Below are 24,873 nucleotides of genomic sequence, written 5' to 3'. Positions count from 1 at the left end.
CCTGTCCCTCCCAGAAGTCATGTGACTAGGGTGTAATTCTCTCACCTGTAGGGCTAGGAGTTTGTTCTCGGCTGTGTCCTCTGTCTCAGTGAGGGTGTTGAGCTCCTTAGTCTTGGACACCAGCCAGGCCTGGAACTTCAGGACGTCTCTCTGGTACATCTGGTGCTCTTCAGCCATCTTCTGCAGCACCGACAGCCTCTCCTGTTGACATGAAAATCTGGGATTAGTACATGTATTTTTTCACTTAAAAATGTGTGATATAGCCATTGATTGTTTCTTTTCAAATCCCAGATTGCCCCTTTAAAAGCCAAGTAACCTTTATAAAAAAAAACATTTAAACAAAAAAAACTGATTCAGTGTTTACTATTTTACGAGGATCCCCATTAGCTACTGCTGAAGCAGCAGTTAGTCTTCCTGGGGTCCACGATGCTCTATGATAATAACGGAACCAGAGAAAGAGCTAATAAAAGGAAAGGAACCCATATCAATATGGAGCAGATACATGCAAATTGCTTTGAATAAAGAAACCTCATTGGTGTTCTGGAGAATAGTAGAATAGCATCTTATTCAGAATAACATTTTATTTAACTTAGATTAGAACTAGCTGGTCCAGCTTCTTTCTAAGTGTAGGGGAAGAAATGTGCTCTATTAATAAGCAACAACTTCAATATGAAAGAGAACATCAATCATTACAATGACATTCCCCCTTGGACCAAACACACGGCTCTGCCACGAGCTAAAGGATGTTCAAATGGGCCAGGAGCACCGAAAGACCCTTTGAAAAGAGAGACAGACAGAGGAGAGGACTATGGTCAGGCTCCATCCTGTCAGATGTTTCAAAGAGCAATAAAACGCAGATAGAAACAGGAATGGCATTGTCTTGATAGTGTGAAGAAGAGAACAAAGGAACTATACAACAAAAGAAAGCTTAGCACAATTTGAAGAGTATTTACCAACAACATTCAGAGACACAGACGTAACTCTAGAAGAGTACAGTAATGTAGAGTGCAGAGTACAGTAATGTAGAGTGCAGAGTACAGTAATGTAGAGTGCAGAGTACAGTAACGTAGAGTGCAGAGTACAGTAATGTAGAGTGCAGAGTACAGTAACCCAGAGTGCAGAGTACAGTAACCCAGAGTGCAGAGTACAGTAACCCAGAATGCAGAGTACAGTAATTTAGAGTGCAGAGTACAGTAACCCAGAGTGCAGAGTACAGTAACGTAGAGTGCAGAGTACAGTAACGTAGAGTGCAGAGTACAGTAACGTAGAGTGCAGAGTACAGTAACGTAGAGTGCAGAATACAGTAACGTAGAGTGCAGAGTACAGTAGAGTGCAGAGTACAGTAATGTAGAGTGCAGAGTACAGTAACGTAGAGTGCAGAGTACAGTAATGTAGAAGTTACTGTACTCTGTAACCGTCAGCCTGTCTGTCTGCCTGCGATTGAAACGGCAACATGGTTTCAATCATTACATTATGTTTGCTATATAGTCTACCCTGACAGTAATCGTGGGGTACACATTATCTCCCTAAGGTCTATACAGGAATGCTAGCCTGGGTTTTGTGCAGAGAAATCGAGGGGATAGGTGGAAAGACTTTGAATGAGAGTCATCAGAAAGCCTCCCTTATACTACACACACACACACACACACACACACAAACACACACGCACATCAGCCTTGTCCCGTATGCTGTTATAGACCAGCTGGAGTCTCTCCTGTGCTTCCTGGTCCACACTGGGATCCTGGATGCGGTTGTTCAGCGCTGCAGCCTCGTCCACCAGCCTCTCCAGCAACAGTGCCTGGTTCTGGACGTCACTCAGCAGGACGCGCTGGTTGTCTACCTGGAACACACACACACAAACATACCACACACACGTTAGATTACATTACATTACATTTGGGTGGCTTTTGAATTGTTTATCAATAATACAACATAATACAAGTCCTTTCTACTGCAAAAAGTTATGTTTATGCATTATTTAACGTCTTTGGGCTGGGGGCAGTATTAAGTAGCTTGGATGAATAAGGTGCCCAGAGTAAACTGTCTGCTACTCAGGCCCAGTTGCTAATATATGCATATTATTAGTAGATTTGGATAGAAAACACTCTGACGTTTCTAAAACTGTTTGAATGATGTCTGTGAGTATAACAGAACTCATATGGCAGGCAAAAACCTGAGAAAAAAAATCAAAAATCTGAGGTTTGTAGTTTTTCAACTCTTGGCCTATTGAATACACAGTGTCTATGGGGTCAAATTGCACTTCCCAATGTTTCCACTAGATGTCAACAGTCTTTAGAACCTTGTTTGATGCTTCTACTGTGAAGGAGGGGCGAATGACAGGGGAATGAGTCAGAGGTCTGCCAGAGAGCCACGAGCTGGACACGCGCGTTCACGTGAGAGTTAGCTTGAGTTCCATTGCATTTCTACAGAAAAAGGAATTCTCTGGTTGGAACATTATTGAAGATTTATGTTAAAAACATCCTAAAGATTGATTATATACATCGTTTTACATGTTTCTACGGTCTGTAACGGAACTTTTTGACTTTGTCTGCTCCTAGTGATCGCGCGTCATGAATTTGGATTACTGGGCTAAACGCGCAAACAAAAAGGAGGTATTTGGACATAAATGATGGACATTATCGAACAAAACAAACATTTATTGTGGAACTGGGATTCCTGGGAGTGCATTTTGATGAAGATCATCAAAGGTAAGTGAATATTTATAAGGCTATTTCTGACTTCTGTTGACGACACAACTTGGCGGATATCTGTTTGGGTTGTTTTGGTCTCTGAGCGCCGTACTCAGATTATAGCATGGTGTGCTTTTTCCGTAAAGTTTTTTAAAAATCTGACACAGCGGCTGCATTATTTATTTTATTTCACCTTTATTTAAAGGGCTTGGGGTAAGCACATTGGCTTGTCCCAGTAGTTATGTGTAGAGTCGTAGTGACATGTTTCGGGGATTTAGAGATACACTACATGACCAAAAGTATGTGGACACCTGCGTGGTGAACATCTCATTCCAAAATCATGGGTATTAATATGGAGTTGGTCCCCCCTTTGCTGCTATAACAGCCTCCACTCTTCTGGGAAGGCTTTCCACTAAATATTGGAACATTGCTGCAGGGACTTGCTTCCATTCAGCCACAAGAGCATTAGTGAGGTTGGGCACTGATGTTGAGTCCTGGCTCACAGTTGGCATACCAATTCATCCCAATGGTGTTTGGTGGGGTTGAGGTCAGGGCAGGCCAGTCAAGTTCTTCCACACCGATCTCGACAAACTATTTCTGTATGGACCAAGTTTTGTGCATGGGGGCATTGTCAAGCTGAAACAGGAAAGGGTCTTCCCCCAAACTGTTGACACAAAGTTGGAAGCACAGAATCATCTAGAATGTCACTGTATGCTGTAACGGTAAGATTTCCCTTCACTGTAACTAAGGGGCCCAGCCTGAACCACTGAGCTCTTTAGTAAGGCCATTCTAATGCTAATGTTTGTCTATGGGGATTGCATGGCGTTGTGCTCGATTTTATTCACCAGTCAGCAACAGGTGTGGCTGAAAGAGCCAAATCCACTGATTTGAAGGGGTGTCCACATACTTCTGCATATATAGTGTATCTATTATTTTGAGTGCAATAAAGTAAACAAAGGCATTTCATCTACTGTATAGATCAGGTTTAGAGCAATACAAACACATTAGGATAATAAAATATATATTTTTTACTAGTATAACGTCTGTCCCTCAGTTTTATGTCATTGGTGTTACCACCTTGAAAATTACAAAGATATACAAGGACCTTGAGAATTCTCTCCAGTGACAAACTGTTATCGGGGTAGGGGTCTATATTAAAGAAAATTATTAGCTAGTCACACATTTGAGGATTCCGTTGATCATTTGGTGTGTTGAAATCCAAATTGTCACTTGGTGTTAGTCAATTTAAATGAAGGGAAATAACATTGTGAGCAAAATGATTAATCAAATCACTTTAGTATATTAAAGGATTGATGACCTTAGATTTGAGCCTTTCTTGCCTCCATTTCAGATAATCCTCATTTACCAAAAATGTCTCTATTTTCTACTATTACTGGTGGCACAATGTTATCTTAAATGGTACAAATGATTTAAAGTAATTAAGCTACCATATCAGTTGATTTAGAATAGGAAGATGTACCCAAATACAATTAAATAAATGGAAATGTAGAAAAATGAAGTTCATTATTTCCAAAATGTCACCGTAATTGAAGAACCATTGGATACCATTTCCAGCTGCAACTTGGTGCATCAATCAGCAAGCTAGCTCTTCTATAGGTTCAATAGGCAGCATTAGTTGGTTCAATTGATGTGGCTAGGGTTTTCAACTAGGAACTCAAAGATGTCTTCCTACAAGAAGTAGGAATCTAACAGCCTATGAACACAGTTCAAACTAGGCTACTGAAATGGTACCGGTAGTATAACCTCTCTTCCCCTGGCTAAACGTCACTATTGTTGACACCCAACACCTGGTGTGTTTGCTCACCTGCCACAATTTCTCCTTCACCCCCAGCTGCAGCTCCACCTCCGGCTCCAGACTGCGACACACGCTGACCAGCCACATCTCAAACTCCTCATAGGCCTTCAGGTACTCACTCCAGTGCAGCCACACCCACTCTATACGGCTGAGGAAAGAGGAGATGGAATGGTAGGTAAGACTTTATAATCATGAACAAGCATTTATAAACTTTTTTTTTTTTACTATTATCAATAATGATTTAATTATGAAAAATTTAAGCATTTATGAAGGCATATTCAAGGTGAGAAACAATAGACCTCAGAAACTGATATGTGTAGCTATATGGGTTAAAAATATATTTTTAAAAAACAAGGGCTTCTGCTGTGACTATGTAATTAAACAAATACAGTGCCTTGCAAAAGTATTCGGCCCCCTTGAACTTTGCGACCTTTTGCCACATTTCAGGCTTCAAACATAAAGATATAAAACTGTATTTTTTTGTGAAGAATCAACAACAAGTGGGACACAATCATGAAGTGGAATGACATTTATTGGATATTTCAAACTTTTTTAACAAATCAAAAACTGAAACAGCCCCCAGTTAATACTTTGTAGCGCCACCTTTTGCTGTGATTACAGCTGTAAGTCGCTTGGGGTATGTCTCTATCAGTTTTGCACATCGAGAGACTGAAATTTTTTCCCATTCCTCCTTGCAAAACAGCTCGAGCTCAGTGAGGTTGGATGGAGAGCATTTGTGAACAGCAGTTTTCAGTTCTTTCCACAGATTCTCGATTGGATTCAGGTCTGGACTTTGACTTGGCCATTCTAACACCTGGATATGTTTATTTTTGAACCATTCCATTGTAGATTTTGCTTTATGTTTTGGATCATTGTCTTGTTGGAAGACAAATCCCCATCCCAGTCTCAGGTCTTTTGCAGACTCCATCAGGTTTTCTTCCAGAATGGTCCTGTATTTGGCTCCATCCATCTTCCCATCAATTTTAACCATCTTCCCTGTCCCTGCTGAAGAAAAGCAGGCCCAAACCATGATGCTGCCACCACCATGTTTGACAGTGGGGATGGTGTGGTCAGGGTGATGAGCTGTGTTGCTTTTACGTCAAACATAACGTTTTGCATTGTTGCCAAAAAGTTCAATTTTGGTTTCATCTGACCAGAGCACCTTCTTCCACATGTTTGGTGTGTCTCCCAGGTGGCTTGTGGCAAACTTTAAATGACACTTTTTATGGATATCTTTAAGAAATGGCTTTCTTCTTGCCATTCTTCCATAAAGGCCAGATTTGTGCAATATACGACTGATTGTTGTCCTATGGACAGAGTCTCCCACCTCAGCTGTAGATCTCTGCAGTTCATCCAGAGTGATCATGGGCCTCTTGGCTGCATCTCTGATCAGTCTTCTCCTTGTATGAGCTGAAAGTTTAGAGGGACGGCCAGGTCTTGGTAGATTTGCAGTGGTCTGATACTCCTTCCATTTCAATATTATCGCTTGCACAGTGCTCCTTGGGATGTTTAAAGCTTGGGAAATCTTTTTGTATCCAAATCCAGCTTTAAACTTCTTCACAACAGTATCTCGGACCTGCCTGGTGTGTTCCTTGTTCTTCATGATGCTCTCTGCGCTTTTAACGGACCTCTGAGACTATCACAGTGCAGGTGCATTTATACGGAGACTTGATTACACACAGGTGGATTGTATTTATCATCATTAGTCATTTAGGTCAACATTGGATCATTCAGAGATCCTCACTGAACTTCTGGAGAGAGTTTGCTGCACTGAAAGTAAAGGGGCTGAATAATTTTGCACGCCCAATTTTTCAGTTTTTGATTTGTTAAAAAAGTTTGAAATATCCAATAAATGTCGTTCCACTTCATGATTGTGTCCCACTTGTTGTTGATTCTTCACAAAAAAATACAGTTTTATATCTTTATGTTTGAAGCCTGAAATGTGGCAAAAGGTCGCAAAGTTCAAGGGGGCCGAATACTTTTGCAAGGCACTGTATGTGTAAACTACTGGAAGTAATATATTCACTCATGCCTGTCCATGTGTTGCTAACCTATCCTGGTGTTTACATACGGACCACTCTCTTTCTAAAAGAGAAAGGATGCTTAATACTAATTGTGGTTTCTTTTTAAAGAAACATTATAGCAATTAACCTGCCATTTTCAGCTCTCATAGAAGGTCATAGGGGTCATGGAGGGGCCATGGAGGCGTTTATGGAGGAGTCATGAGTTAGCATACCTGTGGCAGTGGATGATGTAGGTGCAGGTCTCCTCCCATAATGCTTTGAGTTCTTTGAGTCTGGCATGGGTGATGTTCCTCGTCTCCTGGTTACCGTTCTGCAGTAAGACCTCTGCAGCCACAAGCACCTTGTCAAACTTCAAATGACCCTCGTGCTCCGACTGGTGGATTTTCTGACCACCAATAACACACAAGAGAGGCTTGATGAGATCATGAATTTTGTGATGACAGACAATAATGTGATCAAGCATATAGAAGCTTCCCTTGAGGGAAACAAACCTGAGAGGATGGTGGAAGCAACAAAACGAAAAATGAGAGTTGGAATTAGACTAATGTAGTGGCCGGCTCTGGATTCCCATACCAAGGTTCTACTGTATTACAGGGTTTCAAGTTGAGTGGCCAGTTGAGGACAGCCATAACCACAGCCATGCTGGAAAGGACAATGTGAAAGATGTATCCGAGCCTGACAGTATGGTTCAGGCTGGCTCAATAGTGGGAAACAGGTATTTGACCCTCGGTGAAGACATCAAAACTATTAAATAACACATATGGAATCATGTAGTACCCCAAAAAAGTGTTTAACAAATTAAAATATATTCTATATTTGAGATTCTTCAAAGTAGCCACCCTTTGCCATGATGACAGCTTTGTACACTTTTGGCATTCTCTCAACCAGCTTCATGAGGTAGTCACCAAGAAGGCATTTCAATTAAAAGGAGTGCCTTGTTAAAAGTTCATTTGTGGAATTTCTTTCCTTAATGCATTTGAGCCAATCAGTTGTGTTGTGACAAGGTAGGGGTGGTATACAGAAGATAGCCCTATTTGGTAAAAGAGCAAGTCTGTATTTTGGCAAGAACAGCTCAAAAAAGCAAAGAGAAACGACAGTCCATCATTACTTTAAGACATGAAGGTCAGTCAATCTTCTTCAAGTGCAGTCACAAAAACCATCAAGCGCTACGATGAAACTGGCTCTAATGAGGACCGCCACAGGAAAGGAAGACCCAGAGTTACCTCTGCTGCAGAGGATAAGTTCATTAGAGTTACCAGCCTCAGAAATGGCAGCCCAAATAAATGCTAGGTATCCCCCTTTCCCTTTACAGAGTTCAAGTAACAGACACATCTCAACATCAACTGTTCAGAATAGACTGCGTGAATCAGGCCTTCATGGTCGAATTGTTGCAAAGAAACAACTACTGAAGGACAACAATAATAAGAAGAGACTTGCTTGGGCTAAGAAACACGAGCAATGGACATTAGACCGGTGGAAATCTGTTCTTTGGTCTGATAAGTTTGAGATTTTTGGTTCCAACCGCTGTGTCTTTGTGAGATGCAGAGAAGGTGAATGGATGATCTCCGCATGTGTGATTCCCACCGTGAAGCATGGAGGAGGAGGTGTAATGGTGCTTTGCTGGTGACACTGTTGGGTGATTTATTTAGAATTCAAGGCACACTTAACCAGCGTGGCTACCACAGCGTTCTGCAGTGATATGCCATCCCATCTGGTTTGTGCTTAGTGGAACTATAATTTATTTTTCAACTGGACATTGACCTGAAACACACCTCCAGGCTGTGTAAGGCCTATTTGAACAAGTAGGAGAGTGATGGAGTGCTGCATCAGCTTACTTGGCCTCCACAATTACCCGACCTCAACACAATTGAGATAGGTTGGGATGAGTTGGACAGCAGAGTGAAGGAAAAGCAGCAAACAAGTGCTCAGCATGTGGGAACTTCTTCAAGACTGTTGGAAAGGCATTCCTACCTTTTATAACGGAATTTGAATGTTTGGTCTCTCTCTGTCAAAGAGGAATAGGCGAAGCATGAATGTGTTGGCTACATGAAGAAATATTTAATGTAGCCAAAGATAATAGGGTTCCCTAGGAAACACTGACCATCAGATTGGTTCTTGTCACAATAACTCCTCCCTGGCAATTTCATTCATTGTTATGTCAAACACCACTGAATTCAAAGTGCTCACTAATATTTATATTCTAACTATAGAATTAGAATGAATTTGCTATTTACAAGTTCACTCAAGTGTTTCGATCTAAATCAAAATTGCAACATTTGGTTAAAAAATGCCCATATTGTGCTACGTGGCAGAGTGAAAATGTTATCAAATGAGTGGAGGAAATGCAGAAATTGATGGAAATGCAGGAAATTTGTTTTGGTTGAAGTTGACCTGAACAGTATAAAACAAACAAAATGGAGAAAGCACCATTGAAATCACTTAGAATGTATGTCTTGCCACTGTAGGGTCACTCACTGCTAGTTAGAAATGGTATTATTCAAAAACATAAAACACCATTCAAAAATTAAATAAATGCTGTGATACATTTTGGCCATATCGCCCAGCCCTAGTAGTTAGTGTCAGTAATTACTAGTGTCAGTAGTTAGTTATGGTGAGACCCAACCCTGTCTCTCTGTGCTTGTGTCAGTAGTTACTGTCAGTAGCTAGTTAGGGTTGTGTCTCACCCTGTCTCTCTGAGCCTGTGTCAGTAGTTAGTTAGGGATGGGTCTTACTCTAACTACTGACACAGACTCAGAGAGACAGTGGGACCCAACCCTAACTAACTAATGACACTAACTACTACTGACACTAACTACTGTCACAGGCTCAGAGAGACAGGGTTTGGTCTCACTGGCTCTCTGAGTCTGTCTGTAGTTAGAGTCAGTCGTTAGTTACTTAGTTGGTGAGACCCAACCCTAACTAACTACTAATAGGCTCAGAGAGACAGTGAGACCCAACCCTAACTAACTACTGATAGGCTCAGAGAGAAAGGGTGAGACCCAACCCTAAATAACTACTGACACAGGCTCAGAGAGACAGTGAGACCCAACCCTAACTAACTACTGATAGGCTCAGAGAGACAGTGAGACCCAACCCTAACTAATTACTGACAGGCTCAGAGAGAAAGGGTGAGACCCAACCCTAAATAACTACTGACACAGGCTCAGAGAGACAGTGAGACCCAACCCTAACTAAGTACTGACAGGCTCAGAGAGACAGTGAGACCCAACCCTAACTAAGTACTGACAGGCTCAGAGAGACAGTGAGACCCAACCCTAACTAAGTGCTGACAGGCTCAGAGAGACAGTGAGACCCAACCCTAACTAAGTACTGACAGGCTCAGAGAGACAGTGAGACCCAACCCTAACTAAATACTGACAGGCTCAGAGAGACAGTGAGACCCAACCCTAACTAAGTACTGACACAGGCTCAGAGAGACAGTGAGATCCAACCCTAACTAACTACTGACACAGGCTCAGAGAGACAGTGAGACCCAACCCTAACTAACTACTGACACAGGCTCAGAGAGACAGTGAGACCCAACCCTAACTAACTACTGACACAGGCTCAGAGAGACAGTGAGACCCAACCCTAACTAAGTGCTGACAGGCTCAGAGAGACAGTGAGACCCAACCCTAACTAAGTACTGACAGGCTCAGAGAGACAGTGAGACCCAACCCTAACTAAGTACTTACAGGCTCAGAGAAACAGTGAGACCCAACCCTAACTAACTACTGACACAGGCTCAGAGAGACAGTGAGATCCAACCCTAACTAACTACTGACACAGGCTCAGAGAGACAGTGAGACCCAACCCTAACTAACTACTGACACAGGCTCAGAGAGACAGTGAGACCCAACCCTAACTAACTACTGACACAGGCTCAGAGAGACAGTGAGACCCAAACCCTAACTAACTACTGATAGGCTCAGAGAGAAAGGGTGAGACCCAACCCTAAATAACTACTGACACAGGCTCAGAGAGACAGTGAGACCCAACCCTAACTAACTACTGATAGGCTCAGAGAGACAGTGAGACCCAACCCTAACTAATTACTGACAGGCTCAGAGAGAAAGGGTGAGACCCAACCCTAAATAACTACTGACACAGGCTCAGAGAGACAGTGAGACCCAACCCTAACTAAGTACTGACAGGCTCAGAGAGACAGTGAGACCCAACCCTAACTAAGTACTGACAGGCTCAGAGAGACAGTGAGACCCAACCCTAACTAAGTGCTGACAGGCTCAGAGAGACAGTGAGACCCAACCCTAACTAAGTACTGACAGGCTCAGAGAGACAGTGAGACCCAACCCTAACTAAATACTGACAGGCTCAGAGAGACAGTGAGACCCAACCCTAACTAAGTACTGACACAGGCTCAGAGAGACAGTGAGATCCAACCCTAACTAACTACTGACACAGGCTCAGAGAGACAGTGAGACCCAACCCTAACTAACTACTGACACAGGCTCAGAGAGACAGTGAGACCCAACCCTAACTAACTACTGACACAGGCTCAGAGAGACAGTGAGACCCAACCCTAACTAAGTGCTGACAGGCTCAGAGAGACAGTGAGACCCAACCCTAACTAAGTACTGACAGGCTCAGAGAGACAGTGAGACCCAACCCTAACTAAGTACTTACAGGCTCAGAGAAACAGTGAGACCCAACCCTAACTAACTACTGACACAGGCTCAGAGAGACAGTGAGATCCAACCCTAACTAACTACTGACACAGGCTCAGAGAGACAGTGAGACCCAACCCTAACTAACTACTGACACAGGCTCAGAGAGACAGTGAGACCCAACCCTAACTAACTACTGACACAGGCTCAGAGAGACAGTGAGACCCAAACCCTAACTAACTACTGACACAGGCTCAGAGAGACAGTGAGACCCAACCCTAACTAAGTGCTGACAGGCTCAGAGAGACAGTGAGACCCAACCCTAACTAAGTACTGACAGGCTCAGAGAGACAGTGAGACCCAACCCTAACTAAGTACTGACAGGCTCAGAGAAACAGTGAGACCCAACCCTAACTAAGTACTGACAGGCTCAGAGAAACAGTGAGACCCAACCCTAACTAAGTACTGACAGGCTCAGAGAAACAGTGAGACCCAACCCTAACTAAGTACTGACAGGCTCGGAGAGACAGTGAGACCCAACCCTAACTAAGTACTGACAGGCTCAGAGAAACAGTGAGACCCAACCCTAACTAAGTACTGACAGGCTCAGAGAAACAGTGAGACCCAACCCTAACTAAGTACTGACAGGCTCAGAGAAACAGTGAGACCCAACCCTAACTAAGTACTGACAGGCTCAGAGAGACAGTGAGACCCAACCCTAACTAAGTACTGACAGGCTCAGAGAGACAGTGAGACCCAACCCTAACTAAGTACTGACAGGCTCAGAGAGACAGTGAGACCCAACCCTAACTAAGTACTGACAGGCTCAGAGAAACAGTGAGACCCAACCCTAACTAAGTACTGACAGGCTCAGAGAGACAGTGAGACCCAACCCTAACTAAGTACTGACAGGCTCAGAGAGACAGTGAGACCCAACCCTAACTAAGTACTAACAGGCTCAGAGAGACAGTGAGACCCAACCCTAACTAAGTACTTACAGGCTCAGAGAGACAGTGAGACACAACCCTAACTAAGTACTGACAGGCTCAGAGAGACAGGGTGAGACCCAACTCTGTCTCTCTGAGCCTGTGTCAGTAGTAGTTAGTAGTGTCAGGAGTAGTTAGTAGTGTCAGGAGTAGTTAGTAGTGTCAGTAGTAGTTAGTAGTGTCAGGAGTAGTTAGTAGTGTCAGGAGTAGTTAGTAGTGTCAGGAGTAGTTAGTAGTGTCAGGAGTAGTTAGTAGTGTCAGGAGTGGTTAGTAGTGTCAGGAGTGGTTAGTAGTGTCAGTGGTTGGTTGTGTCAGTGGTTGGTTGTGTCAGTGGTTGGTTGTATCAGTGGTTAGTAGTGTCAGTGGTTGGTTGTGTCAGTGGTTGGTTGTGTCAGTGGTTGGTTGTGTCAGTGGTTGGTTGTGTCAGTAGTTGGTTGTGTCAGTGGTTGGTTGTGTCAGTGGTTGGTTGTGTCAGTGGTTAGTAGTGTCAGTGGTTGGTTGTGTCAGTGGTTGGTTGTGTCAGTGGTTGGTTGTGTCAGTGGTTGGTTGTGTCAGTGGTTGGTTGTGTCAGTGGTTGGTTGTGTCAGTGGTTGGTTGTATCAGTGGTTAGTAGTGTCAGTGGTTGGTTGTGTCAGTGGTTGGTTGTGTCAGTGGTTGGTTGTGTCAGTGGTTGGTTGTGTCAGTGGTTGGTTGTGTCAGTAGTTGTTTAGGGTTGGGTCTCACCTCTGTCTCTCTGAGTCTGGCCTCCAGGGCGGCCCGGGGACCCTGGGTGTTGTCGTTGAGCCGGAGCCGCTCCTGGACGGCCTTCATCCAGGACATAGCTGCCTCCAGGCTCTCCCTAAACAGGATCTCCTGCTGCTCCTGATGAGTCATCTGGACACACCAGCCTGTGGAGGAGAGGAGAGACATTTAAACAGGCATTTGAAAAACAACAACAGCCACCCCGCCACGTGTTTTGGTAAAAAGCTGAATAATGGGGCTAAAGAAATGTAACCACTCTCAAATTCTGCCTGTGGTGAAGTACAGAGAATATATGTATTCAAAAGGAAGCATGTGTGTGTGTGTGTGTGTGTGTGTGTGTGTGTGTGTGTGTGTGTGTGTGTGTGTGTGTGTGTGTGTGTGTGTGTGTGTGTGTGTGTGTGCAGAGTCCATTAGAAACAGAAAGATTTTGTCAGATAATCAACTGGAGACCACCAACAACACAGAAGTATAGAAGTGATACTGCTGCATGTATTTTTTTCCTCATGTTGCAACCAACTGGCTCACAGCTGTAAATTATGGATGTTCAGAATAGGTATCAGTCAAAAGTTTGGACACACCTACTCATTCAAGGGTCTTTCTTTATTTTTACTACTTCTACATTGTAAAATAATAGTGAAGACATCAAAACTATGAAATAACACATATGGAATCATGTAGTAACCAATAAAGTGTTAAATCAAAATATATTTTATATTTGAGATTCTTCAAAGTAGCCACCGTTCGCCTTGATGACAGCTTTGCACACTCTTGGCATTCTCTCAACCAGCTTCATGAGGTAGTCACCAAGAAGGCATAACAATTAACAGGTGTGCCTTGTTAAAAGTTCATTTGTGGAATTTCATTCCCTCTTAACGCATTTGAGCCACTCAGTTGTGCTGTGACAAGGTAGGGGTGGTATACAGACAGAAGATAGCTCTATTTGGTAAAATACCAAGTCCATATTATGGCAAGAACAGCTCAAATTAGCAAAGAGAAATGACAGACTTGGTCATTTACCAAATAGGGCTGTCTTATGTATACCACCCCTACCTTGTCACAACACAACTGATTGGCTCATTAAAAATAAAATAAATTCCACAAATCAACACTTAACAAGGAACACCTGTTAACTGAAATGTATTCCAGGTGACTATGCATTCCAGGTGACGACCTCATGAAGCTGGTTGAGACAATGCCAAGAGTGTGCAAAGCTGTCATCAAGGCAAAGGGTGGCTACTTTGAAGAATATCCAATATAAAATATATTTAGATTTGTTTAACACTTTTTTGGTTACTACATGATTGTATATGTGTTATTTCATTGTTTTTATGTCTTCATTACTTTTCTACAACGTGGAAAATAGTACAAATAAAGAAAAACCCTTGAATGAGTTAGGTGTGTCCAAACTTTTGACTGGTGCTGTAGATACTTGAGTAAATCTACACAACATCACTAGCTAGATCTAGGCCTACTTTTCGGCTCCACGGTTTCTTCAGAGAAGACATAGCATTACTATACTTGGGAGGATCGCTCACACAGCCTACAGAACACACCTGGTCTGATCAAAGAACACACCACAAAATAAATCATTGAAGGGTGTAATCAACATACTTCCGTCAGTGCTGCACTGTTGAATCCGGCTATGAAGGAATGAGGGTGGTGCATTAAAGCATACCTATGACCAATTAGCATACTGTGGAATGTGAACTTAAAATCTACCTACCCCACCCAACAATGACGTTGTCGTGTAATGAGGTGTTATCAATGTATTTGACATGATGGTCTGTATGATTGAAAAAGACAGTACTTTCAATGTTTATACTACTCTCCCAAGGTAAGAATATATAATAAAATAATAGAATAGAATGCATTGTAGGCCTAGTCATGACAATACAATGTTAGGAAGGAAGGAATGGCGGTTTGAAGGGCACCGCAGGGAAGACACAAAATCGGGCAGAATGAGGAATTTTCCTGCATGACTCATTTTCCCCCACCACAAAATTCCCCATAATAAGCCCCAAGTTCCTCTGTCTACAGGGAATCTTCTAATATTCTCTATGAATGCCGAATAACATACAAAACCATACAATAGTAATTCATGCGATATTTTAATGGATGAACTAAACTTACCGATGTCCCAAAACCAAGAATAATCAAGTCTAATAGACAAACATAAAAAGTGTATTTTGAGAGTTTACAAGTAGGCTGCGCCCCTCCCCTCCTCGCGACATCTACTGTCTGACAGCTCGCGCTTCGCAAACGTAAATAAGCTCGCGACACGACTTCTTCAAGGCTCCATTGTATCAATCTCAGACGGCGTTATAAATATGTATTGACTGAGACAAGCTGCATTGGACCGAAGAAGTCCAAATAACTTTTATGGAAATAGTAGAATAACGACTGAAGCAGAAATCTATTTCGGGACATTTGTAAACCTTTATAGCTATAACCAAAGAGGTTTGAAATTAAAACGTTTGATATTGGGATATAACCTATATAGGGATATACATACTATTCCTAGGCTAGGCCTACTGTAGTCGGACAAAGTGATCTTGTAACGATGGAGTCCATCATTTGTCATGCTCTTTTCTGTACAAATATCCATAACACAAACTGCCCAACGATAACCGAAATAATAGTCGATATGAAATGAAGAACCGACTTACCGATACCTGTGCATCTGGTGAAAGTAGCAACTAGCGTGCCTGAACACAAATGAGCTGATATGTACTGTAAACTTATAGCATACGCAGGAAGTACAGGCAGAGGCCTCTAGTATAGCTGCATTGGCTGGCCGAACAGATTTAGCCCGAGGAGAGCAGCAAATCCGCAACTGATAATCGTGGGGCGTGAGCGTCCTACGTCAACAATTCAAACTGAAAGGCGTGCCCTGGAGAGTAGACATACTGGGCGCGTTCCTCTGCCCAGACGTTGTTGACGCCTGACAGATTTTACAAAGCCTGGAGAGGTATTTTACGTATCAGCTAACCATATGTTATAGCAATCTGACAGTCAATAATGTAGCACGCAACCATTGGTTTATGCGTCATAGGGGAACGCGAATGCGACCAGTGTGTGTGTGCGTGTGGCCTACTGTAAATCGTGTGATGAGTCGGTGTATAGTCTCTGAACAGTTGGAATTATTGCTTACACAATTGTAATTTGAAAATAATTTCAAACAGCAACATTTAGCATGAAACAGGTGTAATCAATATTTTATTACCACCAAATTATACAATAAATCCATGATTTTATTTTCATCATCACAATATCCACATGGAGTGATGCAGGAAAATATATTCCTTTACCGACTCCTCTATTCAAAATGGAATGGCAAAAGTAGTGTATAGCTTGTTAAGGTATGAAGGCTGACGGCATAGGACACCTCAGAAGTTTTGAAATTCCACACCTTCATTCCACTAACCTTCATGAAGTGCCACAGTGGCACAAAATAACATTTGTTTTTAGATGTATATACATTGTAGGCCTACATTATTTTGTACAATGGCATGTAATCCATACAATGTGACCATATTATATTATGTGAGGTATCAGAAAAAAAGAAAATGCATATCTATACATGATTTCTCAGCTTTACTTAATACATTAGTTTACGCATGAGCTTATAACTGAAGATGTTTCCCGTTTGAAATGCTCTACGTTGTTGTTGTGCTTTAAGAACTACACAGCTGTTTTAGCACCTCTGAGAAAGACCTTACCTGAACCACAAACCATTATTATATACTATATTACATACATTTCACATACTTACAGTACCAGTCAAAGGTTTAGACACACCTAAACATAAGGGTTTTTCATTATTTTTACTATTTTCTATATAGTAGAGTAACACATATGGAACAATTTAGTAACCAAAAAAGTGTTAAACAAATCAAAATATATTTTATATTTGAGATTCTTCAAAGTAGCCATCCTTTGCCTTGATGACAGCTTTGCACACTCTTGACCTTCTCTCAACCAGCTTAATGAGGTAGTCACCTGGAATGCATAACAATTAACAGGTGTGCCTTGTTAAAGTTAAAGTCAGGTCTTACCAGCGTGCTTTCCCGTCTTCCTTTTTCTGATGTTCTATTTCCTAGTTTTCCCGGTTCTGACTATTCTGCCTGCCCTGACCCGAGTCTGCCTGCCGTCCTGTAACTGCCTGACTTTGACCTAATTATGAACCTCTGCCTGCCCTGACCCCGAGCCTGCCTGCCGTCCTGTACCTGCCTGACTCAGACCTGATCACGAACCCCTGCCTGTCCTCGACCTGCCCTTTGCCTGCCCCATGTTTACAATAAATCATCTGGGAACTGTACTATCTGTCTCCTGTGTCTGCATCTGGGCCATATCCTGAGTCGTGATAGTACGAACTGGACATGACTGACCCAGCAGACTCAGACCAATTCCACAATGCTGTCTCCCAGCAAGGAGCCGCCATTGGAAGACACGAGGAGTTACTGCAATGCCTTATGGAGGGACTCCATGGCAGAACGCCATGACTAGACGTGAGCAATTCTGCATATTCCCTACTAGGCAGCAGGCCACACCAGTAATCCCAGACTCAGCAACCCCTCCAACAACGGCGTTTCTTCCCAGCCTACCCCAGTGACCTGAGAACCCCGCTCACATCCTCCGGAGCGCTACGCTGGAGAATCTGGAACCTGCCGTACCTCATAACCTAGCGTACCTCATAACGCTGGTGTCCGGGAGGGAGGAGGAGTTTGTGGCGGAAGTACGGAAGGTGTTTGATTCTCCGTTGTCCGGGAGAGAAGCTGCTCGTAAGTTGCTCCAGCTACGTCAAGACTCCTATAGTGTGGCAGACTACGCAGTGGATTTTCGCGCGTTGGTGGTTGAGAGTGCCTGAAATCCGGAAGCATTGTTCGACATGTTCCTTCACGGATTATCAGAGGTGATCAAAGATGAGCTCACAGCCTGGAAGCTGCCCATGGACCTTGTCTCCCTCATAGCCTTGACCATCTGGATCATTGGGCGGCTACGAGAACGTAGGAGGGAGAGGGAATCTGTGCCCAGTCACTCTTGCTCGCCCTCGAATCCCGGAGACCCCCGAAGTCTACATGTCCGAGTGAACCCAATGTCACCCGAGTTCTCTCGTGAATCACAGAGGGCTGCCAACTAGCCTCCTTCGGAGCCCATGCAACTGGGCTGGGCTAAATTGTCTCCGGCTGAGTGCATACACAGACTTAACACCCAGAGTTGTCTATATTGTGGAGCTACGGGACATTTCTTAGCTACCTGCCCATTAAAAACCCACGCTCATCAAGTAGGTACGAGTACGCTGGTGAGCCGTACGGTGTGTTTCCCATCCTCCATTGCTCGTACATCTCTCCATGCTACCCTGTTGTGGGGTGACCAGTCCAAATCTAACTGGGTTTTCATTGACTCTTGGGGCCGACAAGAGCTTTTTAGACGCTACCCTGGTGTTGGAGCTGGGAATCCCCACACAACCCCTCTCCATTCCCATGGACGTCAGAGCGTTGGAAGGGCACTATTGGCAGAGTCGCCCACATTACATTTCCCATTAACCAGAGAGTGTCGGAAAATCACAGTAAAAGTGTGCAGTTCCTGCCCATTGAATCCCCTCATGCACCCGTGGTTTTGGGATTCTCCTGGCTCCAGAGGCACAATCCTCTGATCGACTGGTTCTATCGTGGTTTGAGCCCGTTTTGCCATGCACATTGCCTGAAGTCGGCACTGCCTGCCCCGGGTAGTCTTCCTGTGGCTTGGGAGAAGTCCTGAACCTCTCCATCATTCCTGCGGAATACCAGGACCTCCAGGTGGTTTTCAGCAAGGCCCATGCCACCTCTCCTCTTCCGCATCGGCCATATGACTGCGCCATCGACCTTCTACTGGGTACTATACCTCCTCGCGGGCGACTTTATTCCCTGTCGGGTCCGGAGACCAACGCAACAGAAAGGTATATTGAGGACTCTCTCACTGCTGGGTTTATGCGTCCCTCTTCCTCCCCCGGTGGCGCAGGGTTCTTCTTTGTGGAGAAGAAGGACAAGACCCTGCATCCGTGTATCGACTACCGGGGTCTCAATGACATTAAGGTGGTAAGGGTAGGTAACAACACATCTGTCACACTGATCCTCAACACAGGGGCCCCTCAGGGGAGCGTGCTCAGTCCCCTCCTGTACTCCCTGTTCACTCATGACTGAACGGCCAGACACGACTCCAACACCATCGTTAAGTTTGCCGATGACACAACAGTGGTAGGCCAGATCACAGACAATGACAAGACAGCCTATAGGGAGGAGGTCAGAGACCTGACTGTGTGGTGCCAGGATAACAACATCTACCTTAACGTGATCAAGACAAAGGAGGTGATTGTGAACTACAGGAAAAAGAGAGGGCACGACAAAACCTATTCCTCCTCAGGAGACTGAAGAGATTTGGCATGGATCCTCAGATCCTCAAAAGTTCTACAGCTGCACCATCGAGAGCATCCTGCCTAGTTGCATCATTGCCTGGTATGGCAACTGCTCGGCCTCAGACTGCAAGGCACTACAGAGGGTCGTGTGTATGGCCCAGTACATCACTGGGGCCAAGCTTCCTGCCATCCAGGACCTCTATACCAGGCGGTGTCAGAGGGAGGCCCTAAAAATTGTCAAAGACTCCAGCCACCCTAGTCATAGACTGTTCTCTCTGCTACCACACGGCAAGCCAAGTCTAGGTCCAAGAGGCTTCTAAACAGCTTCTACCCCCAAGCCAAAAGACTCCTGAATATCTAATCAAATGGCTACCCAGACTATTTGCATTGCCCCCCCTTTTACACCGCTTGCCATGTGTTATCATCTATGCATAGTCACTTTAATAACTCTACCTACATGTACATATTACCTCAAATACCTCGACAAACCGGTGCCCCCGCACATTGCCTCTGTACCGGTACCTCCCTGTATATAGTCTCACTATTGTTATTTTACTGCTGCTCTTTAATTACTTGTTACTTTATTTCTTATTCTTATTCATATTTTTTAACTGGATTGTTGGTTAGGGGCTCGTAAGTAAGCATTTCACTGTAAGGTCTACACCTGTTGTATACGGCGCATGTGTCTAATACAATTTGATTTGATCTGATTTGGATACGGGAAGGGAATGAGTGGAAAACTGCTTTTAACACGGCTAGTGGGCACTACGAGAACCTGGTGATGCCTTTCGGACTGACCAACGTTCCCGCAGTGTTCCAGGCCCTGGTCATTATGTGCTCCGAGACATGTTGAACCGATTTGTGTTTTTTTCCCCTGTACGACCTCATCTATTTCCGGACAGCTCAAGAGCACATCCTCCATGTCCGACAGGTCCTCTAGCGTCTCCTGGAGAAGCAGCTGTCCATGAAGGTCGGAGAAGTGTGAGTTCCATCGCATCACCATCTCGTTCCTAGGAATCGCTGCAGGGAGTGTTCAGATGGAACCTGACTAGTTGAGAGCGGTGGTGGTTTGGCCTTAACCCACACCCAGAGTGCAACTGCAGCCTTTCCTGGGGTTTGCCAATTACTATCGTTGTTTCATTTGGGGTTACAGCACCCTTGCTTCCCCCCCTCTCTGCACTCATCTCCCCCAAGGTGCCGTTCATATGGTCTCAAGCAGCTGACCGGGCATTCTCTGACCTCAAGCAGCGATTCCCTACAGCCCCCATCTTAATCCATCCGGACCCGTCCCGTCAGTTTGTGGTGGAGGTCGACACCTCGGACGTTTGAGTGGGGGCTGTCCTCTCCCAACGCTCTGCTCAGGATCAGAAGCTGCATCCCTGCACCTTCCTTTCCCATCGCCTTAACCTAGCCGAGAGGAACTACGACGTGGGAAATCGAGAATTACTTGCTGTCAAGATGGCGTTGGAGGAGTGGAGGAACTGGTTAGAACGGGCAGAACAGCCATTTTTGATGTGGATGGACCATATGAACCTGGAATATCTCCGCAATGCCAATTGTCTCAACTCCAGGCAGGCTAACCGAGTGTTCCCAGCTAACCGAGTGTTTGTCCCGGGCCCGTGCTCCTGTTCTGGAATGGGTACATTCCTTGAGACTCACCTGTCATCCTGGCTCCCGTCGGACCAAGGACTGACAACGGTTTTGGTGGCCCACCATGGTTCCTGATGTCTCTGCATTCATTGCCACCTGTAATGTGTGTGCCTAGAACAAGACTCTGCGGCAAGCTCCGGCTGGCCTCCTTCAACCACTTCCTGTCCTTTACTGCCCCTGGTCCCATATATCCTTGGACTTCGTCACAGGCCTCTCGCCGGCTGATGGCAACACCACCATCCTTCCATTTTATTCTCCTTCCAAAGTTGCCCTCAGCTAAGGAGACGGCCCAGCTCATGGTGCAGCCCGTCTTCCAGATTCATGGACTGCTGGTCGACATGATCTCAGATCGCGGTCCCCAGTTCTCGTGCCAGTTCTGGAAGGAGTTCTGCACCCTTATTGGGTCATCAGCCAGCCTGTCCTCTGGTTTTCATACCCAGTCCAACGGCCAGTCGGAGAGAGCCAATCGGGACCTGGAGACGACTCTTGGCTGCCTCGTCTCCACTAATCCTACCACCTGTCCCGCAAACTGTCCCCCCTATTTTATCAGCCCTTACCCATCTCCAAGATCCTTAGCCCCTCTGCTGTTCATCTTCCTTTGCCCCATACACTCCGTATACATCCCACTTTTCATGTGTCCAGAATTAAACCTATATCTCACAACCCTATGTCTCCTGTTTCCTAGTTTTCCCGGTTCTGACTATTCTGCCTGCCCTGACCCCGAGCCTGCCTGCCATCCTGTACCTGCCTGACTCTGATCTAATTACGAACCTCTGCCTGACCTGACCCCGAGCCTGCCTGCCATCCTGTACCTGCCTGGCTCTAACCTAATTACAAACCTCTGCCTGCCCTGACCCCGAGCCTGCCTGCTGTCCTGTACCTGCCTGACTCAGACCTGATCACGAACCCCTGCTGGTCCTCGACCTGCCCTTTGCCTGCCCCATGTTTACAATAAATAATCTGAGAACTGTACTATCTGCCTCCTGTGTCTGCATATGGGTCATATCCTGAGTTGTGATAGTAAGGGCTATTTGACCAAGAAGGAGAGTGATGTAGTGCTGCATCAGATGAGCTGGCCTCCACAATCACCCGACCTCAACCCAATTGAGATTGTTTGGGATGAGTTGGACCGCAGAGTGAAGGCAGCCAACAAGTGCTCAGCATACAGTATGTGAGAACTCCTTCAAGTCTGTTGGAAAAGCATTCCAGGTGACTACCTCATGAAGTTGGTTGAGACAATGCTAAGCTGTCATCAAGGCAAAGGGTGGCTACTTTGAAGAGTCTAAAATCTAAAATATATTTTGATTTGTTTAACACTTTTTTGATTACTACATGATTCCATATGTGTTATTTCATAGTTTTGATGTCTTCACTATTTTTCTACAACATAGAACATAGTAAACATAAAGAAAAACCCTTGAATGAGTAGGTGTGTCCAAACTTTTGACTTGTGCTGTATGTAGCAGACGCTCTAATCCAGAGCAATTTACTGTACAGTCATCGTGTGTGTCCCTAATGGCATCATGTTCTCTATATACTGCCGTGCACTACATTTGACATTACTATTATACTCCACCACCAGGCTGAACTGGTACTTGGTCAAATAGACCTGAATGCAAAGTTAACAACATTGTAGACATACTGTACATTTGTACAAAAGACTTCTGTGGACAAAATAGTTTTTAAACAACCGCTGATACGTACTTGCAGAGCAGTCAATCACGCTGTGGAATACATTAAGAGGAATTCACAAAAGCTAGAGTGGGATGATGAAGAACATCTCTCTCTCTCTCTCTCTCATGCTTTTCTCTTGTCATCTGTGCCAAATATCCACATAGAACTCAGTCTCTGTCTCTCAGATGCTCGCCACCTCTTTCATCCTTCGTGAGTGAGTCACACTTACCGTAATATACATAGTAAGCACAGACCCATATATACTGAACAAAAATATAAATGCAACATGTAAAGTGTTGGTCCCATGTTTCATGAGCGGAAATAAAAGATCCCAGAAGTATTCCATATGCAAAAATATCATCCCTGTTTGTGAGCATTTATCCTTTGCCAAGATAATTCATCCACCTGACAGGCAAAACAAGAAGTTGATTAAACAGCATGACACTTACATAGGTGCACCTTGTGCTGGGGACTATAAAAGGCCACTCTAAAATGTGCAGTTGTCACACAACACAATACCACAGATGTCTCAAGTTTTGAGGGACCGTTCAATTGTCATGCTGACTGCAAGAATGTCCAGAGCTGTTGCCAGATAAATTAATGTTAATTTCTCTACCAGAAGCCGCCTCCACTGTCGTTCTAGAGAATTTGGCAGTACATCCAACTTGCCTCACAAACACAGACCACGTGTAACCACGCCAGCCCAAGACCTCCACATCCAACTTCTTCATCTGAGACCAGCCACCCAGGCAGCTGATGGGACTGAGGAATATTTCTATCTGAAATAAAGCCCTTTTGTGGAGAAAAACTCATTCTGATTGGCTGGGCCTGGCTCCCCAGTGGGTGTGCCTATGCCCTCCCAGGCCCACCCATGGCTGTGCCCCTGCCCAGTCATGTGAAATCCATAGATTAGGATATAAGAAATTAATTTCAATTGGTTGATTTCTGTAACTCAGTAAAATTATTGAAATTGTTGCATGTTGCATTTATATATATTTTTCAGTATAGATCAGTCTCATATAGGCCAGTGCCGCAGTCAAAAGTCCATCCTAAATATTAGCCATTAGTACCAAATGTCCATGTAAACACCAACTGCAGCCTCTCTTGTCCTTGATGAGTGTGTTAAACACATTCATTTGATGAACATAGGATGCATCCCAAATGGCACCCTATTTCCTAGATAGTGCACTACAATTGACCAGGGCCAATACTGCGCCTAAACATTAGACCCTACGCTCCTAAACAGTAGATCCTACGCTCCTATACAGTAGATCCTACGCTCCTAAACATTAGACCCTACGCTCCTAAACATTAGACCCTACGCTCCTAAACATTAGACCCTACGCTCCTAAACATTAGACCCTACGCTCCTAAACAGTAGACCCTACGCTCCTAAACATTAGACCCTACGCTCCTAAACAGTAGATCCTACGCTCCTAAACATTAGACCCTACGCTCCTAAACTGTAGATCCTACGCTCCTAAACAGTAGACCCTACGCTCCTAAACAGTAGACCCTACGCTCCTAAACATTAGACCCTACGCTCCTAAACATTAGACCCTACGCTCCTAAACATTAGACCCTACGCTCCTAAACATTAGACCCTACGCTCCTAAACAGTAGACCCTACGCTCCTAAACAGTAGACCCTACGCTCCTAAACAGTAGATCCTACGCTCCTAAACAGTAGATCCTACGCTCCTAAACAGTAGATCCTACGCTCCTAAACAGTAGATCCTACGCTCCTAAACAGTAGATCCTACGCTCCTAAACAGTAGACCCTACGCTCCTAAACATTAAACCCTACGCTCCTAAACAGTAGATCCTACGCTCCTAAACAGTAGATCCTACGCTCCTAAACAGTAGACCCTACGCTCCTAAACAGTAGATCCTACGCTCCTAAACATTAGACCCTACGCTCCTAAACATTAGACCCTACGCTCCTAAACATTAGACCCTACGCTCCTAAACAGTAGATCCTACGCTCCTAAACAGTAGATCCTACGCTCCTAAACATTAGATCCTACGCTCCTAAACATTAGATCCTACGCTCCTAAGCAGTAGATCCTACGCTCCTAAACAGTAGATCCTACGCTCCTAAACATTAGATCCTACGCTCCTAAACATTAGATCCTACGCTCCTAAACAGTAGATCCTACGCTCCTAAACAGTAGACCCTACGCTCCTAAACATTAGACCCTACGCTCCTAAACAGTAGATCCTACGCTCCTAAACAGTAGACCTACGCTCCTAAACATTAAACCCTACGCTCCT

The 24,873-nt window shown here is 44.4% G+C and overlaps 1 protein-coding gene across 4 annotated transcripts in view; it reads right to left on the bottom strand.

Annotated features, from left to right (window-relative positions):
- The window catches only part of LOC112255783 (nesprin-3), a 51,255-nt gene extending 35,538 nt beyond the window's left edge, over window positions 1-15,717 (bottom strand). Inside the window, exons 1-6 of one of the 4 annotated variants that reach the window (XM_042325282.1) lie at window positions 15,549-15,717; window positions 12,865-13,028; window positions 6,743-6,915; window positions 4,516-4,654; window positions 1,670-1,840; window positions 46-201 (exon numbers count right to left, since the gene is read on the bottom strand). In XM_042325282.1, the coding sequence (XP_042181216.1) occupies window positions 46-201; window positions 1,670-1,840; window positions 4,516-4,654; window positions 6,743-6,915; window positions 12,865-13,014 (789 nt within the window). In that variant the 5' untranslated portion in view covers window positions 13,015-13,028; window positions 15,549-15,717. Of the gene's footprint in view, window positions 1-45; window positions 202-1,669; window positions 1,841-4,515; window positions 4,655-6,742; window positions 6,916-12,864; window positions 13,029-15,012; window positions 15,117-15,548 lie in introns of those variants that run through there. The other 3 variants (XM_042325280.1, XM_042325281.1, XM_042325283.1) reach the window with 3 other exon arrangements.
- Window positions 15,718-24,873: the final 9,156 nt, after the last annotated feature.

The sequence above is a fragment of the Oncorhynchus tshawytscha genome, linkage group LG08, assembly GCF_018296145.1.
Source record: "Oncorhynchus tshawytscha isolate Ot180627B linkage group LG08, Otsh_v2.0, whole genome shotgun sequence".
Lineage (NCBI taxonomy): Eukaryota > Metazoa > Chordata > Actinopteri > Salmoniformes > Salmonidae > Oncorhynchus > Oncorhynchus tshawytscha.
The sequence above is the reverse complement of the archived record's forward strand: the minus strand, read 5'-3'. Positions and strand labels throughout refer to the sequence as shown.